At 48.1% G+C, this 16,711-nt stretch overlaps 9 protein-coding genes across 9 annotated transcripts; 3 read left to right on the top strand and 6 right to left on the bottom strand.

The window, feature by feature from the left end:
• Positions 1–493: 493 nt before the first annotated feature.
• J056_001178 (putative formaldehyde dehydrogenase AdhA) lies at positions 494–1,556 on the bottom strand (the record flags this gene model as incomplete). Its single annotated transcript, XM_009270901.1, has 2 exons — positions 494–1,263; positions 1,310–1,556. The coding sequence occupies 2 exons, from the start codon at positions 1,554–1,556 to the stop codon at positions 494–496; spliced, it is 1,017 nt and encodes a 338-aa protein (XP_009269176.1).
• Positions 1,557–2,402: 846 nt separating this feature from the next.
• On the top strand, positions 2,403–5,316 carry J056_001177 (uncharacterized protein; the record flags this gene model as incomplete). Its single annotated transcript, XM_009270900.1, has 4 exons — positions 2,403–3,540; positions 3,648–4,813; positions 4,906–4,970; positions 5,034–5,316. 4 exons carry the CDS (start codon positions 2,403–2,405, stop codon positions 5,314–5,316), a joined length of 2,652 nt encoding a protein of 883 aa, XP_009269175.1.
• Positions 5,317–5,477: 161 nt separating this feature from the next.
• Positions 5,478–6,491, bottom strand: J056_001176 (uncharacterized protein; the record flags this gene model as incomplete). Its single annotated transcript, XM_009270899.1, has 2 exons — positions 5,478–5,495; positions 5,541–6,491. 2 exons carry the CDS (start codon positions 6,489–6,491, stop codon positions 5,478–5,480), a joined length of 969 nt encoding a protein of 322 aa, XP_009269174.1.
• A 165-nt stretch (positions 6,492–6,656) lies between these two features.
• J056_001175 (Eukaryotic translation initiation factor 3 subunit E) lies at positions 6,657–8,024 on the bottom strand (the record flags this gene model as incomplete). Its single annotated transcript, XM_009270898.1, has 2 exons — positions 6,657–7,946; positions 7,998–8,024. The coding sequence occupies 2 exons, from the start codon at positions 8,022–8,024 to the stop codon at positions 6,657–6,659; spliced, it is 1,317 nt and encodes a 438-aa protein (XP_009269173.1).
• Positions 8,025–8,050: 26 nt separating this feature from the next.
• Positions 8,051–8,581, top strand: J056_001174 (golgi familyn subfamily A member 7; the record flags this gene model as incomplete). Its single annotated transcript, XM_009270897.1, has 1 exon — positions 8,051–8,581. The coding sequence occupies one exon, from the start codon at positions 8,051–8,053 to the stop codon at positions 8,579–8,581; it is 531 nt and encodes a 176-aa protein (XP_009269172.1).
• Positions 8,582–8,626: 45 nt separating this feature from the next.
• Positions 8,627–9,772, bottom strand: J056_001173 (uncharacterized protein; the record flags this gene model as incomplete). The annotated part of the gene is made up of 6 exons (XM_009270896.1): positions 8,627–8,753; positions 8,805–9,048; positions 9,142–9,498; positions 9,552–9,595; positions 9,647–9,655; positions 9,717–9,772. The coding sequence occupies 6 exons, from the start codon at positions 9,770–9,772 to the stop codon at positions 8,627–8,629; spliced, it is 837 nt and encodes a 278-aa protein (XP_009269171.1).
• Positions 9,773–9,887: 115 nt separating this feature from the next.
• Positions 9,888–11,225, top strand: J056_001172 (Ornithine aminotransferase; the record flags this gene model as incomplete). Its single annotated transcript, XM_009270895.1, has 2 exons — positions 9,888–10,604; positions 10,656–11,225. 2 exons carry the CDS (start codon positions 9,888–9,890, stop codon positions 11,223–11,225), a joined length of 1,287 nt encoding a protein of 428 aa, XP_009269170.1.
• A 696-nt stretch (positions 11,226–11,921) lies between these two features.
• J056_001171 (uncharacterized protein) lies at positions 11,922–12,596 on the bottom strand (the record flags this gene model as incomplete). The annotated part of the gene is made up of 1 exon (XM_009270894.1): positions 11,922–12,596. One exon carries the CDS (start codon positions 12,594–12,596, stop codon positions 11,922–11,924), a length of 675 nt encoding a protein of 224 aa, XP_009269169.1.
• A 689-nt stretch (positions 12,597–13,285) lies between these two features.
• On the bottom strand, positions 13,286–16,608 carry J056_001170 (General transcriptional corepressor ssn6; the record flags this gene model as incomplete). The annotated part of the gene is made up of 3 exons (XM_009270893.1): positions 13,286–16,282; positions 16,332–16,468; positions 16,518–16,608. The coding sequence occupies 3 exons, from the start codon at positions 16,606–16,608 to the stop codon at positions 13,286–13,288; spliced, it is 3,225 nt and encodes a 1,074-aa protein (XP_009269168.1).
• Positions 16,609–16,711: the final 103 nt, after the last annotated feature.

Genomic DNA, 16,711 nt, shown 5'->3' with positions numbered 1-16,711 from the left:
ATTTGATGAGCGAGGCGATTCGATGAGCATATTGAAAGAATATATTGGAATTATCCTTGATATTCAGTGAAGATTGGATAATCGGTGGCAATTGTAAGCGGTGGTTATCGTACGCCATGACATGCTAGCGAATTAGCATAGTCTTTTCGCCAACATAGAGAGCTGGAATAGGCTAGTGAATTTCAAATGCACTTGTAAAACAATCATTTGTCATTGCTCCATCTCAAATCGACTCGTACGAAGGATGAAAACTAATTCCGGAAAGAGAAGAGAATAAGAAATTACCTTGAGACGGTCTCTTGCTTTAAAAGGAATGCATGAACATTATCTTACTTCCGAGGAATCCAGACGCACGATAAGGGATGTCAAGATTCCGAAAACCCGAAAAAGAGGGAGATGACTGCACCACACCTGAATACTTGCACTTTAGCATAAAACATATCAATAAAATTATAATATCATAAATACACTTCTTTCAGTACGTTCACAACGTTTATTCTTGATGCTTGAGGACGAATCTGTAACGAACGTCGTTCTTCTTCAGCCTGTCAAACGCAGTGTTAAGGTTCTTCTCATTAAGATCAAGAACCTCAACAGCAGGCTTGATGTCGTGTCTAGCGCAGAATTCAAGCATCTTTTGGTGTTGGTAGCGGTTAGAGACAATGTTACCGCCGACCTTGTTCTCTCTAGCGAGAAGCGAAATGTATTTGTTAGTTTCGAACTTGCCAAAGTCGACACCAAGTGGGATGATCTGACCGCGTGGTCTGAGGCAGTCAAAGTAGTCGTCCCAAGGGACTTGAGAGCTGACGGAGCAGATGATAAAGTCGAATTTGTCAGCGTCGTTTTCAGGGACGAATGATTTTCCATCTGCGCGCTTCGTAACGATGACGTCGTGTGCACCAAATGATTTTGCCTCCGCGACTTTGTTCTCGGAGGTAGTGAAAGCACCAACAGAACAACCCCACTTGTTTGCAACCTGCAAGGCCAAGTGACCAAGACCACCAATACCAATAACACCAACGCGGTGGATTGGCTTGATGTCATGCTTTAAGAATGGCGCAAAGACGGTAGCACCAGCACATTGCAATGGTGCTGCATGTTCTGGTGCCATTCCTTCTGGGATCTTGTGTACGAATCTCTCATGAAGCTTGGCGTACTCGCCGAAACCGCCGAAATCGGTGTCAACTTCACCATACATTCTTCTCTCGTTGCAGAGAGTGTCGTTGCCGAGACGGCACTCGTCGCAGTCGTCGCAGGCGCCGTCTTGAGACGTGTTAGCTATACACTTTACGCACTCAAGTCTACTTACGGTTATAGCCATATCCAACGGTGTCGCCGACTGCAATATGTCTAACGTCGCTGCCAACCTGTACAACCTTTGCAACAGGCTCGTGACCAAGCGCAATGCCAGCTTCGATGTAGTGCACGTCTGTGAAGCAGAGACCAGCGTGAGTCAACTTCATGAGAACATCCTTGTTCCCGAGGTTGTCTACGCGACCGACAGACTGCTTAACGGTTCCGTCGTGCTGTCCTCTAAATGCTGTGAATTCTGTCATTGCTTAAGTTTCTCGGTGATTGATTAAAAATAAACCAAGGTGTAATAACTTAAATGAAACGGCGGAGTATATTGGATTAAAAATGATTTTTGATTGAAAAATTTTTGAAATTTACATCCTTTGGTGTCTTTGCGTTTCGTAGACAAAGGATTACCTGGGTTCTTCTGCGAGTACCGTATTGGTAGGGCAGTCAGATGTCTCGGGGACCGTTGTGGGGTATATTAAGAGCAATAGAGGGCTATCAATAAGAGCGTGGCCACTCAACCATCCGAAGAAGAAATAAGCCTTCTGACAGCTACCTGCGTATTCTGATGACGTCATTAGGACAAAAGCTATGACGTGAAGGCAGCGGGAGCTTAATTTCTAATGAAACGCAATGGACTGTATTGCTTTATATATTGCTTGATGTTCCGTAGAGCTTCAAGTTTGACTTTAAGCCGGATAGAAGCCAGATACGAGCCAAGTAAAGAAGGCAGTATATTAGAGCAGGTGTAGGAATTCCCTGATAGGCGTATTGGTCTTTTCAAATGGTTTTGATCTCAGTGCCAAGTTGTTTGTATTGTGTTCCAGACGCGTACGTGCGTGAGTGTGTCAAAACATCCAAAAGCCGTTGCTGTAATCGGATATTCCCATATATTCCCAGATTCTCTGGATATTCTATATACTCCCGCACCACTGCGAACGCGTCAGATAGCCTTTCCTGAGTGACGTGTACGCTGCTCAAATCCGCAGCCCAGTAAGAGCACAAGGCTACAAGCCACATAGGCGTGGATTACTGCGAGTTGTTCAGCATTTATCCATATGCTTAGCACACCTCACGCTCAAACCACCACCACCACCAGTGCCATGAACGAGCTAAAATTTAATAAGAATTTGAAAGAATTGCTGGTTAAACTGGCGAATGATGAGACTACCAATTTGAATGAGCTTCTGAGGAAGTTGAAGAAGCACGGCAGAGAGAATGATGACGATTTGAAGGCGTTTGAGGTTTTATTGAAGGCGGATATTGGCGGCGATAGGCAAGGCTCACACTTGCAATCAAATGACGCCATTATTCACAACTATTCCTGTCTCCTGTATACGCCTAGCACCCAATTCATGTCCTACAAACCATCAAATCTCAATCAATTCAACGATAAAGAGGCAAATGAGCTTTTTCAAGTATTTAATGATGTCTTGATGTTGAGAGGACTGATCCAAGTACCAGATAATTCCCTGAGAATCCTCAATATCAACACCTACAATCACTTATCAGATACCATTATTCTAAACGCGTTAAAGCACGCATCAGAAGGGGGTTTGGACAGTGAATCAAAGTTCACCCTAACCTCACACGCTGTCAAGCACTCCAACAACGTCGATATCCATCTGAGACATTTACAAACTCTACTCACTCATCCACCGACCCCTATAACAGAATTCCTATACAAGACCTATTCTCTCCTATCCAAGCACCTCACAACGCCCAAATCAGGCCACTACAATACCCACATTCTCCAATTCCAGCAGGCTATGCTTGACGTGTGGGTGCACTACAAGAAGCCACTCAGCCTAATACCCGTCATCAACGACCTCCTCATCTCCGCCCAGGCCTTCAGCTTCCTCTCGCAGTCTAACTTCCGCTGCCTCTTCTACCTCAACAGAGACACACCCATCACTGCCGACTTGGCCGTGAGGAGTTTCGAGATATACCACCAGCTCGCGCTCAAGAGTCGCCAGACGGATGCGAAGAAAGTCAATATCCAACTGCGTACGCTGCACAACGACGAGACGATAAGCGAGGATACGGTGATGGATTTGGATGGCGACGAAGTCTACTTGGAGACTATCCATGACGCCATCCCGCTTCTGCTAGCTCGGGGTGAGCTGGTGCTAGCGAAAGAGGTTGTATCCATGATGGACGGCGGTGTGAGTGAGAGAGATGCGTTCTACATGCGGAAAGTGTACATGCAAGCGCAGTTGCTAGCCTACGAAGCCGAAAAGGGTGAGTTGTTTTAAGCAGGAAGTGATGTGTATACAATGTAACGGGCATCTCACTTCACTTACTACTTGCCTCTTACCTTTGTTACCACTTACTGACACCACCGGCAGACGAGGATGCGACGACACGCGAGAGGCTATTTGGTGAGGCGCTCGAGAAGACGCATGGGGTGTTAGCATCTACGCCTTCGCACGCACCCGCTCTGAAGCTGCACGCGTGGTTGTGTGGGCAGGTATACAACACAAGCGGGTCACTGGGAGCTTTGCGGACATTGTTAACGCATGACTCGTACGACTGGGAGGCGTGGTACCGGCTAGCGAACACGCTCAGTGCGTCTGACGGAGAGGGTGCGCTATCTGTGGTGCGTTCCGCTATAGATCTGAGCGCTGGGACAGACGGGGCGAATGACCCGCTCGCCGCTCCTACTGTGACGTCAGTCACGCGCTCATACTCGGTCATGCAACTGCTCATGCTTGAGAGCGCCCTCACTGAGACAGTCGATGGTGCGGAGAGCGCTCTCGAGCGGCACGTGGAGCTCTTCGCTTTCTTCGCTGGGCAAATTTGGCGCAGTGCAGCTTTCGTGAGGGCCGTGCAAGGGCTGCAGTTCGAGGGTGCGCACAGGGAGGTGCTCGCGGACGACGCACATAGTTACCCCCTCAAGGCGAGCGGCAGCGAGGGGGCGCTGAGTGGGCTGAGTGGATTGAGTGGACAGGCGCAGCTGCGCAGAGACGGTAGCATCAGTCGTAATAGCCTTGGTAGCACGCCGTCATCTCACACTCATAGCAGCAGACGTAAGTCGAAGTTGCACCTTCCCCACCCGCACATGCACCTCGGCTTGAGTGTCGGTGGGGCCTTGGGTAGGTTGCGCAAACCGAGAGGTGCACAGGGTGTGCAGAATACACAAAGCACACACAACACGCACAACACTCACTCTGCGGAGAAGGCACTGCCGCGTATACGCGTGTCGAGTGTGCCAGACAGTGCGACGGGGACACAGCACTCGTCGCACACGGACGTGGCCACAGACACACGCACCAACAGTAACAGCAACAGCAACAACAACAGCAACAGAAATTCAAACGCGCTGGGCAGACCGGCGCTGGAACTGAGCGAGTATGCCAGCCACGAGCGCTCACTCCTCGTTGCGCTGTGGGTGATGAGTGCTGCGACCTACCGCCGCGCACGCGACTGGGAGAATGCAGCACATGCGCTACATATGGCCGAGGAGGCTGGCGAAATGGGAGAGATGGGTGAAATGTGCGGGGTGTATATCGAGGTAGGTTGGTATCTAGCGCGTGTGCTATTTTGCTATGTTGGTGACATGCACACGCTCACTACCACACTCGCACTTATACTCACACTCGATAGCTCGCCAAGCAATGCATCGAACGGAAGGAATACAAGCTTGCCAATGCTTCGCTCATTAAGGCGCAGTTTGTGTCGGAGCATTCACATTCAAGCTCACACTCATACTCACACGATAATCATCTACACAGCGAATACGCATATGCGTGCTTTCTATTCGAGCTGGATGACGCAGTGGCGACACATCTACATGCGAACATGACGCGTGAGAAACGACTAGATGCCGTTGAAGGTATCCTCGAACATCTCACAAGCAATTCGCACCACCTCCACAGATACAGCGCAGGAGCTCACTACATGCTCGCCATGTGCTACAAAAGTCGTAATCGCCGCCATCACCTCAAGCAGCGCCTCGAGATGGCTTTGCGTGTAGATAGGAGTGTGGGTGTGATGGATTGGAGTGTGTGGATGTAGTATGTAGTGTAGGCACATGCAAGAAGCAAGAAAAAGTTGTATGCGTTTACTTAGTCATTCAGTTAGTTGAATTGAGTTGAGCTGATTATTGTGTGCGTTATTTGCCTTGTTATATTGTATTGATGCGTTTGGTTATGAAGTGAATTCTGTCTTAGGTATGCCTACATAAACATGTTGGACTGGAATGACGTGAGTGGAGTGACATATTAAAGACTAAAACTCACACTGCCAGGCGGCATAGGCTCGTCAAAGTCAGGGTTAGGAGGGAAAGAGTGAGAGAAAGGGGGGTTACGTGGGTGGTTGGGTGTGCCAGTGCTGCCAGTACCGCGACCGACACCCACTCCGCCACCAGGACCAAAAACGGGTGCGACAGGATCGTAGCGTGCGCCGGGTGGGATGGATGATTGGAAAGATTGGAAAGATTCGCGAGTGGGGTACATGCCCTGTGCGCCAGGGAATGCACCCGATGAACCTGGTGGATGGGTGTACGACTGGAAAGGATCTAGGTCGCCACTGCCGATGTTGAGAGGATGGGTGTTGGATTGTGCTGGGTGTGCCATATGCGTCGTGTCTGCAGTTATCTGTGACGAGCGCTGTGAAGGGGTTGCAGTGGATGAATTCCAAGTGCTCGAGGCGTTCAAGGTGTTTGAAGTGTTTTCAATCTTGCCAGCAGTCCCGCCACTCTCTGCACTTGCTACACCACCTAAACCACCTGCACTGTCCACACCGCCACTAAAGAGCACCGCTTCCAAATCACTCCCCATCAAAGCCAATTTACTTTCCTGTAAAGATTCATCATGAGAGCGAAAAGCGCGATGGATAGCAGAGCGCTTAACAGGGAAAGCGCCAACATTTAGGTATTTATCGAGAGATAGAACCTGAGTACGTATATCGTCGTCTGCACTATGATCTACGCAGACGACACTCCTGCTAATTCCGCCAAGACTAACAACGCGGATTTCTTTAGGTGGCTCGTTTACGCTGATAGCATGACATATAGCGTCATCTTGCTCATTATCGGATTCTGATTCACCGTCTTGGCTCACTCCATCGAATTGGACCTGGTGCTTTCCATGTGCTCTTACAAGTATGGCGTATATGTGATACGCTAGGAGGTCGTTGGCGGAGTTTATTTCTGTTGGCAGAATTGCGTGCGTGGATTGAAGCAGTGTCATGATGGTGGTTATGACGCAACGAGAGGAATGCAACGAGATATGGAAAATGAAAATGAAGAAAAGAAATTATCAAGATGATTAAAAGGGGAAAGAAAATGCATGTGAAAATACTTGGAACTTGGAACTTGAAGCTTGAAATTTGAAGACTTTTCAACCTGAAACATCTCACTTGACTTCAACATCTGCTGAAGGTGTTGGTGGATACTCGAGTGCGCTATCAAGGGCGTTCTTGATGGATTGAGAGCGTAGAGCAATGGCAGCAGATCTGTCGAGGATGGAAGTGACAATGGATTGTTGATTGTGAGGTATGTGGATGGTGTTGTCTGAGGCGACGATAAATGCCTTTTCATTGTCATTTTGTTGCTCCGGCTGCTCACTCAACCACTGTAAGAAAGATGCTTCATTTAATCCAACCTTATTAGCCACTTCAGCAACACTGACATGCGAGTGTATACGACAGTAAGCATGTGTGATGTAAAAACGTATGTTGTTAAAGAAGACTTGTTTGAGATGGTGGGAAGATAAGAAGAAATCGTGTACAAAGACCTTTTCAGTGTCTTTGAGATGTTTTTCAACTTGAGTGAAATCGAAGTGAGTGTAAAGAGCATCAATGAGTTTAGTAATTGGATCAGTGTATTGATAGTGCTCAATAGTAACCACTCTAACTAAATCCCTAATCAATTTAGATTGTTGGGGTGAATTTCTGCTTGTAACAATGACAGCTGTGGCATAGTACCTTAATAACCAAGGACAGGCAGTTTGGAGGGTGTTAAGGTAAGCAGTGTGTGAAAGAAGGTCGACAAGTAAATCACGGCCTTGTGGGTGGTTGAAGAAAATGAACAAACCCCAGTGTAAGAGCCAGGTACGCTGTTGCAATTGTACGACAGTACCCTTATCTTGAGAGTTCTGCTGACGATCAATAGACTCTCTAAGGGTGTTGAAATTCGAGAGAGCGTCGTCGAAAGAACCTTTCAAGATATTAGAAGCGAGTAAGCCCCAGAGGGAGGAGAGGAGAGTGGTTGAGTTGGTGGATAGTAGTCTGTAGTGATAGAAATACTCGGCAGCAGCTGTGTAATTACCACAGCTGAATTGAAAAGTGCCATATTCATACAGCACTTCGAAAGAAGACACAGGTAAATTGAATTTGGAGGTGAGGATTTCGCAGTTCTTGGTGTTGTCGTGGGAGCTAATCTGGGATTTAATATCCTGGTCCTCTAACGCCCGTCTAATCGCAGCACTCGTGGCTTCAAAATCTTCTTGCTTGTGGATTAAGTGGGATTTGTCAGGGTTTTCAGTGTTACCGGGTTTGAGTGATTCCATGTAGTCAACCATGTTTGTATTCTTAACCAGCTCATACTGCGCTTCAACTAAATCACTCTGGCTGTAAATACCCAACTCAGTCAAGTGATTTACTAGTGGGAGTGATAAGTGTCGATCCAAGAATTGGAGTAAATGCTTCAAATTTATTAGTCTGGGTTTCTATTATTTTATTTTATATTCACTTACCCACGTTAAATCCTGAGCCTGAGCCATCGTTGTTTTCTTGAAAGAGGATGCTTATGGATAATTCAAGCAAACAGGCTAGTAATTTCAATAGCAGTCACACTAGTAGTCATAGTAGTCATAGTAATCACAGTAATCATAGTAATCATAGTACTCACAGTAATCCCCCCATAAATCTCAAAAACTTCGGTACACCTCAGTCTCATAGGATTCTCATAGACCTCCCCCGTGAATTGATTAGGCTTGATAGAGATTACCGCGCTGGTGAAGTTTGGCAGTTCAAATCAACATTCCCCATGGAATTAGAGGGCAGAATCGGTGTTGACGAGTTCAAAATTGCCGTCGATCATATAAACAACATCCTCCTCCAAGCATTCAATCCCTGGATGGCTGTACTCGATCACCTCCTCGACACACTGTCCTTATACACACTCAGTTGGTTCAAACAGTCTCACTTTCAAAAACACATATCCTCACTTGAGAAATCCCTAAACCACATCAACTATTCCTCCTTCAACCCTGCTGGTTTGAATATTCTCAATCCTCAGTCCATTGCCTTTCTATATCTTGAAATTGAGTTTTATTGAGCTTTTTTTTTTGGCTTTATACCAGGTACATACATAAAAATACCATCACAACCTACTATCCCTGTACACCCCCTTTCTTCCCTCTCTCATTCCTCTCACTGCCACCTCCACATCTCCACTCTGTAGCGCAACTGAGTTATGTTGAGCTGTGTATGCCAGTCCCTCAGCAACACTAAAAACACATCAGCCTTTGCCAGCTCACACACCACAAGCCACCACCCACCTGTGATCGCGACTGTAAGCGAGAATTTTCTTGGTCGACATAACGGCCACCGGCGACTTCTCCGCGATAGCAGTGGCTGTGTACATAGCCATATGAAATGCACTCATACGTGTAGATGCGCTAGAAACACCGCTCAGAAATCCCATCTGCAGTGCCTCAGCTGCCCCAAACACACGGCCCGTATATGCCAGCTCCCTGACGAGACCATCATTGCCAGTAATGCGAGGGAGGCGTTGAAGCGTGCCTATGTCAGCTGTGTGAGGTGTAATGTGGTGTGTGGTGCAATGTGCGTTGTGATAATGTGAGACAGTGAAAATTCTCCTCGTTCTCTACCCACCTGCCAAACCCAGATCCACCTCCTTCACACTGAAGCGTGTGCTACGCGCTGCGTAGCGTATGTCACACGCACACGCTATGTCTACGCCCAATCCAACCACTTGGCCGTGCAGCGCGGCTATCACGGGCACCGCACATTTTTCTATCGCTGTAATGGCCTCTTGGAACTCTTCGATGTATGCGCGAATCTGTATGCTTTTCTGCAAAGCGTCGCCGTCAACGTCAGCTTTAGCCTTACCGCTGATACTATCCATCGCAGCCATCGCATCCTTCACATCCACCCCACTCGTAAACACCCTCCCATTACCTACAAGCACGACCGCACGCACGCCTGCATCGCGATTGATAGTCGTGAGTGCTATGAGCGGTGTGAGTGTAAGTGTAATTGTGTTGTTGCATGCGCCCACCCACCGTCTCGCATTTCCCTCCACATATCGCGCGTGAATGCATTTAGCCTGTGTCAGAATGTTAGTGTGCGTGTCTCGCCTTGCTCTCCCGTGGCTCACTTGGTTTGCCTGGGTGACGGTGAGAGCGTTTGGTTAGCAAACATTCCAAGCGCCCGCGTTCAACTCCCACCTGTCCAATTCCACCACTGCCACCTTATCTGATATGCTAATTTTAATATATTTCATCGCGTCGGTAAATCAACTGATGTCACCGGGAATTAGCGGCAACTTGAACGACGACGACGACGATCATCTGAATCTAAAATATAATTTCAAATTCAATTTCTAAATTCACTAGACAATGCGCACAACAGACACCGCCATCGCACTCGAGAATGCCCACTCGGCGCACAACTACCACCCACTACCCGTAGTGCTTGAGCGTGGGGAAGGAGCGCGAGTATGGGATGTGGAAGGGGCCTCGTACTTGGATTTCCTTAGTGCATACAGCGCCGTCAACCAAGGCCATTCGCACCCGCGGATTCTCTCCGCACTCACAGCCCAAGCCTCAAAACTAACGCTGAGCAGTCGAGCATTCCACAACGACGTATTCCCGGCATATGCGCGCAAATTAACCTCTCTCCTGCACTACGATATGGTACTCCCGATGAACACGGGGGCTGAAGCGGTGGAAACGGCGCTGAAAATGGCGCGTCGCTGGGCATATCGCGTAAAGGGGGTGAGTGAAGACCAAGCGCGCGTTTTTGCCCCACAAGGCAATTTCCACGGTCGCACTATTGCCGCTATCTCCCTCTCGTCGGACCCCGCCTCCACTACGCATTACGGTCCATTCGTCCCCGGGCTCCAGGCTCACGTCGACGGCAGACCTATCCAGTATGGCTCCATAGATGATCTTCACTATGCACTCAGCAAGTACGGTCACTCGACCGCTGCGTTCCTCGTCGAACCCATCCAGGGCGAGGCGGGGATAGTCGTGCCCAATGAAGACTATCTGCGCGCTGCTAAGCGTTTGTGCGAGGAGTACAATGTGCTCTTTATCGCGGACGAGATACAGACCGTGGGTTGTTTTTCTGAGAGAGTGAGACACACACTCACACACTCATAACAGGGTCTCGGGCGCACAGGCAAGATGCTGTGCAGCGAGCACTCAGGCGTACGTCCTGATATAGTCACGCTCGGAAAAGCACTCGGAGGTGGCGTGTATCCCGTCTCGGCTGTGCTCGCAGACAGACCCATCATGCTCACCATCACTGAGGGCAGCCACGGCTCGACATTCGGCGGTAACCCGCTCGCTTCTGCCGTCGCAATGGCGGCGCTTGACGTCATTGTCGATGAGCATCTCTGCGATAAAGCTGTCCACCTTGGCAACCTCTTCAGAGACGCTGTCAGCCATATCCCCTCACCCCTCATCTTGCAGGTGCGCGGGAAGGGGCTTCTCAACGCTGTTGTTATCGATGAGTCCCAGTCGAAGCGCGGCAGAGGCGCTATGGAAATATGCCTTCTCCTTAAACACTACGGTCTGCTCGCTAAACCAACCCAGAAAAATATCATTCGGTTTGCTCCCCCACTCGTAATCGACGAAAGTGACCTCTTACACGGCGTTGAAATCATTCAGAAGGCCATCCTCAACTTGGATGTCGTCGACGATGACTTGGTCTCGGAGCATGTGCATGTTTGAAGGGGAGTGTACTTTTCGTAACTTTGATCTCTTTGTGCTCTATGTATCTTGTTTTCATGTTTTTGTACGACCTGATATTCATTTTTCTGAAAAATACTGAAAATTTAAAGATTAATACATAAAGTAAATTACAACGAAAGCTGTGATACATGCAGTACAATTTGGTAGGGGTGCCTTATTTCAAACTTTTTTGGTCAGAATACCTCACCCTTCACAAACTTGAACCTAACCTGCGTAATAAGCGTTCAAATGCCTCAACGGGCAAAGCACCCCTCTTTATTATAATTTAATCTAAAGATGATATTTCCTTATCTTAAAGCCCTCGCTTAAATGCTCAGTGAACAGCTCGTAATGATAGCGACTAGCATCGAGATGTTTTAACTTTTTAACTTTTAAAAGCTCTTGAGGACTTAGGACGACAAAGACGTTACTTGTATTATAATTTTCGCGTATACAGAGCCTTTTCAAGCCCAATGGACTTCCAATATTTACTAGTCAATAATAAGTTGACGCATCGAAGAGGCGGTGTCGAGCATCTGTACCTGCTCTACCGTGTCTCTCCGAGTGATATCGAGCTGCAACTCTAACAAATTTTCGGCGTAAGGCAAACATATTGAATGAATAACAAATGAATTAAATTGATAGTAGATTAATTTATAGTGACAAAGGTGAATCCTTCACAAAGTCACGACTAACTTAGTTTGCGGAGTTGAGGATTGCATTGACACCCTTCAACAAAGCCTCGAGTGCGTTGGTGAGATCAGTGTTTCCTTGGTTGACCTGGTTTTGGATAGTTTGTGGGCTAGCACCGTTGTTGTAGAAGATGCTGTTGATGATTTGGTTAACGGCTTGGACCAACTCAGTGGCAGCATCGCTGGTGTTGCCGTTGAATTGGTTGAAGTACTTTTGGACTTCTTCTGGGAAGAGACCCAAGTCAAGGGCATTCTCGTTTATCTTTTGGAGAGTGTCTTGGACACCGTTCAACAAGGTGCTCAAACCACCACTGAGGTCCTTGTTGGCCTTGTTGAATTCAGCAATGACTTGGTTGCCGCGCTCTTCGGTCAAATCACCTTGTAAGATGCTGTTGATGTAATCTCTGGTAGCGTTGAGAACTTCCTTAACTCCTTTTGCTGTTTGAGAGTTGGCATCATAAAGAATGTTCTGGGCTTCGTTTGTTCCCTCGCCTGGCATGAGGATATCACCGACAAGGCTGTTTACACCATCGAGGGTGTTTTCGGTAACAGGCTCGAGATTGTTGTTGAGTTCTTTGATACCTTTGTCAAGACCATCAGCCAGTGATTGTCTTTGAACAATTGGACCGGCGGCAGCGACAGCAGTGAGAGCAGAGAGAGCGACGGTTGAGAATTTCATTTCGTAAAGGTTGTAATATAAAAGACTAATAGACGAGTTCGGACCTTAAATAATTTTTGAGTAGTACGTCATACAGGCACGGTCCCCTCCCAATAATGTCAAACAAATGGTTCCGAAAATAAAAACAGGCAAATACAGCAAACGTAAACCAATACATTAAAAAATGCTGTTTAAAAAATACATCCATAAGTGATTCGAATAACCTCCACCCATGGTAACGTCACCGCCAGGTACCAGGACCCCCATAGAGCATTTCAGAGACTTTAATAAAACTTGATTGGTTGTGTTGGGTCTGTTTTAGCTGATGGAGGTTTTTACAGCGATTAATAAGATTTGACATATCTTTTAGCTGGACGGAATGTTGCGCTCTTTGAGACAGTGCTCAACAGGTGGAGGTAAGCAATGAAGTCATTCAATTTACGAATCCGTTGGAGTCGATCAGTTACAGTTGAGTGAGGAATGTTGAAGAATCGTTATGAAGTCGAGTGACGAAAACGTCTTATGCATATGCGTATGGCTGTGGTTTAGCTTGTGTACAAGGTTGTTGGCATAAATATATGGAACAAGATTAGAATCTGTTGAGAAGGTGAGGTGGTTAGTTGGATTGTAATAGAGCAAGTGGCCAGACACACAATTATACACCACCGCCATTCCTGTTATACTGCCTTTTGGATTGCTCTGCTTGCTCCTCACTGAGTATCCTTCATGTCGTGCATATCGTGCATTTCCTGCCTTTCTTGGTCAGGTTGACGTGGGTGTGGGTCATGTTGATAGTGTGGTGACTGTTGCTGTTGCTGTTGTTGTTGTTGCTGCTGCTGCTCCTCGTCTTTCTCATTCTGCTCATTGTCATCTTTCTCATCATATCCCTGCCCCTGCTCATCCAGCTCATCCTCCTCCATCTCATCCCCCTCATCCACATTCCCCACAGTGCCCATAGTATTCATGCTATGCTTGCGCGGGAATGCCGCTGGGTCAGTCTCGACGTGTACCTCCTTGAGTCTTTTATTAGGAGGAAGGTGAGAGTCATGTGGGGTTGTATCTGGTGCGTCATATGCAGATGCAGATACTGGTGCGTCACGTGTATCAACTCCATCGACTTCTCCATTATGTCGCTTCTTCATGCCGATGCTGTCATGCATTACGCTGAGACGATGCGGTGTAGGCTGAAGCACTTCTGGTTCATTATCCACATCACGCATTTCGCGTATTGACGGTGGTACACTCATTGAGGACGTGTTCGTGTCTGCCTTGTTTGACACATTCGCATTGCTTTCCATATTCGCCATTCGATCCGAAGCTGCTGCCGCTCCTGCCAGTCCCATGAGCGCATCTGCTGCACCCTCGTCGTAGTCCTCGTCGACAAAACGCGCGACGGGCGGAACTGCAGGTGCGGCAGATGATGAAGTGTGATGAGGTTGAGATTGAGTGTGAGTATGCGCTTTGTGTAGCGTTGCACCATTGCTATCGTCTTCTGACTGCGGCGACTGGCTGTAACGGCCATTATTGTGGTTTGCGTATTGCGCATAGGTGGATGTAGAAGGAGCTGCGATTGCTTGATGAGAGTGTGGTTGAGATTGAGACTGCGACTGCGATTGTGGATGCGCCCGTGGATGCAAATGCACTGCTGTCGCTTGCTGTTGTTGAGCGCGCACATTGACATTTTTAACATTATTCATATTCGCCATGCTTTGATTGTGTGTGTGTGTGTTTCTCTGCGGCGATTCCACTGATCCAGGTGCTCCAGATGCTTCAGCTCCAGCTCCAGCACCCACTCCATACACTCCTCCACTCATACCACTGCGGCCACGCGGAGTGGGTCTGCGTGGTTGAACCTGAGCGTAAGCACCTGCATCCAGCGCGGGCGGTGTGTATGCAGCCGCATCGTTGCTCTCTATGCGTTGCAACTGCGCCTGTGCGAGTGATTTGCGCCCTCTCGCTGACTTTGCCGGTGTTATGCGAGGTGGTGATTCCTGATGAGCGTTCGTAATTTTGTGTTGTGGGTGATGTTGCTGTTGCACTTGCTGCTGAGTTGTCTGCTGCATTTGCATCTGCTGGATTTGTTGCTGTTGTATTTGCACTTGCTGCACCTGCTCACGCTGGTCCATGCGAGGATCGTAACGCGAACGAGGCGCGCCATTGACACCGACTCCGACACTTCTATCATATGACTGGGAGAGATGTGGAGGGTGAGCGTTATGAGCAGGCTTATTGGGGGACTGCATAGAAGCCTGCGCCGAATTAGAACCTCTCCTACTCTCAGGGGCGACAGGTGAGTGATACCTTTGCACAGAAACCGGTCTGCCCTCCCAATCAACAATTGGCCTACCCGACTCATCGTATTGAGGGGCGTAACTGACGAGTGTTTGGTCGGCCGAACGTGCAGCGGGAGAGTTGCGCTGGTAAGTGATATGTCTAGCGGGGATAGCAGCGTACTGAGGTACTTGCTCCATTTCTACATCTCTTCCTGGCGGTGCAAGTTGAGTTGGAGGTGGAGCTTGAGCCTGAGCCTGAGCCTGAGCTTGGACTTGAACCTGCATCACTCTCTGCTGATGCTCACGTTGCTCACGCTGCATACCATCGGAGGGTTCGATTGTAGGTTGATACTGCGGAGTAGAGTCGCTGTTTGCAGTGGTATTGGACACAGCTTGTGGTTGGGCGTAGGCAGTGGGGTGTACATCCTGAGGCACAGGTGCTGCTGGAACAGAGCCCCCGTTAGCCTGAACATTCTTCAACAACTGCAAACGCTGCTTGATGTGCGGATTTGTAGGGTCGAGATCGGCAGCTCTTGCGTACGCGTCAATCGCGTCTGAGATCTGATTGTGACAACTCTCATATAAAGAACCCAAATCAAACCAGACCTCAGAAATGTAAGGGTTAAGGCGAATTGCGCGGGAGTAAGCATCTAGAGCATCCCTATACTGATTGATTTGGTAATAAAGAACACCAATGGAGCACCAGAAAGTGGGATTGCGGCCATCCCTATAAACAGCCTGCTGGTAAGCTTCGTAAGCCTTATTGAACTTGTGACCGGCCATGTAAGCCCTGCCGAGAAGATACCAGGATTGAGGGTCAGTGGGGTCAACGCCTAAAGACTTTGTAAGGTACTGGATGGCGAGTTCCTGATCAGAGTTGTTGGTGTTGTTGTTGGAGGAGTTGGAGGAAGTCTGATGATAGAGCCAACCAAGTTGCTGCAAAACTTTAGCGTGCTCGGGGTTCTCCAAAAGGACTCTCTCGTAAGCCTCCCTGGCTAAAGAAAATTCCCTCTGTTGTTCATAGACGTGGCCAATTTGAAACCAAATGTCGATCTCGGAGAGAGGCTTGGGGGGACTTGTGAGGATGTACCTGAAACACTCCAAGCTAGTGGCGAACTTTTGTTGCTGCTTATAAATAATGCCAAGTCTAAAATAGATTTCGTTAGCCTTGTCAAACTCGGGAGCAATCTTGATAACGCCAGCGAAAGCTTCTTCTGCGTGTTCGAGGCTGCCGTATCTGTCATAGAGGATGCCGATGCCATACCAGAGCTTTGGATCTTGTAATTTAGGGGCAGGGAGGTGGTAGAGGGCTTGTTGGTAGGCGGTGTACGCCTTTTGGAGGTCATCGATCATCAAGTAAGCGTGTCCGAGCGACGACCAAATATCACCGTTATCTTGGTGAACGTTGAGGGCTCTTTGGTAGAATTCGATGGCCTATTTAGGATAATTAGGGTGGCGTGTATATACTCAAATATATTCCAACCTTTGGATAATTCTCTCTTGCCCGATAAATACCACCGACAGCACTCAAAGCGGTTACTGAGTACGGTGAGTGCACTAGAGCATTCTGGTAGCTAACTAGAGCTCTCTCTGCATCATTCATAGCCTCTGCGGTGCTCGCTGTGATGAACTTGAGTCCTGGCATTGCCAGCAAATCAACGGCACCCACCTGCACTCAACCACGCTTCCTCATTCGCAGCCGCTAGCTTCCTTAATATCGGCGTCTGTAGCACGTAATTCGCTGGCCAGGATCGTTGCATTTTTATCGATCTTTTAAATTTAAATTCCCAGCTTTGGTTTTAGTGACGAGGGGAAACCAACGAGGACATGAAGTAAGGAACACATATGTTTAAAATTCAATTA

The sequence above is a fragment of the Wallemia ichthyophaga genome, assembly GCF_000400465.1.
Source record: "Wallemia ichthyophaga EXF-994 unplaced genomic scaffold scaffold14, whole genome shotgun sequence".
In the NCBI taxonomy this organism is placed as follows: domain Eukaryota; kingdom Fungi; phylum Basidiomycota; class Wallemiomycetes; order Wallemiales; family Wallemiaceae; genus Wallemia; species Wallemia ichthyophaga.
The sequence above is the reverse complement of the archived record's forward strand: the minus strand, read 5'-3'. Positions and strand labels throughout refer to the sequence as shown.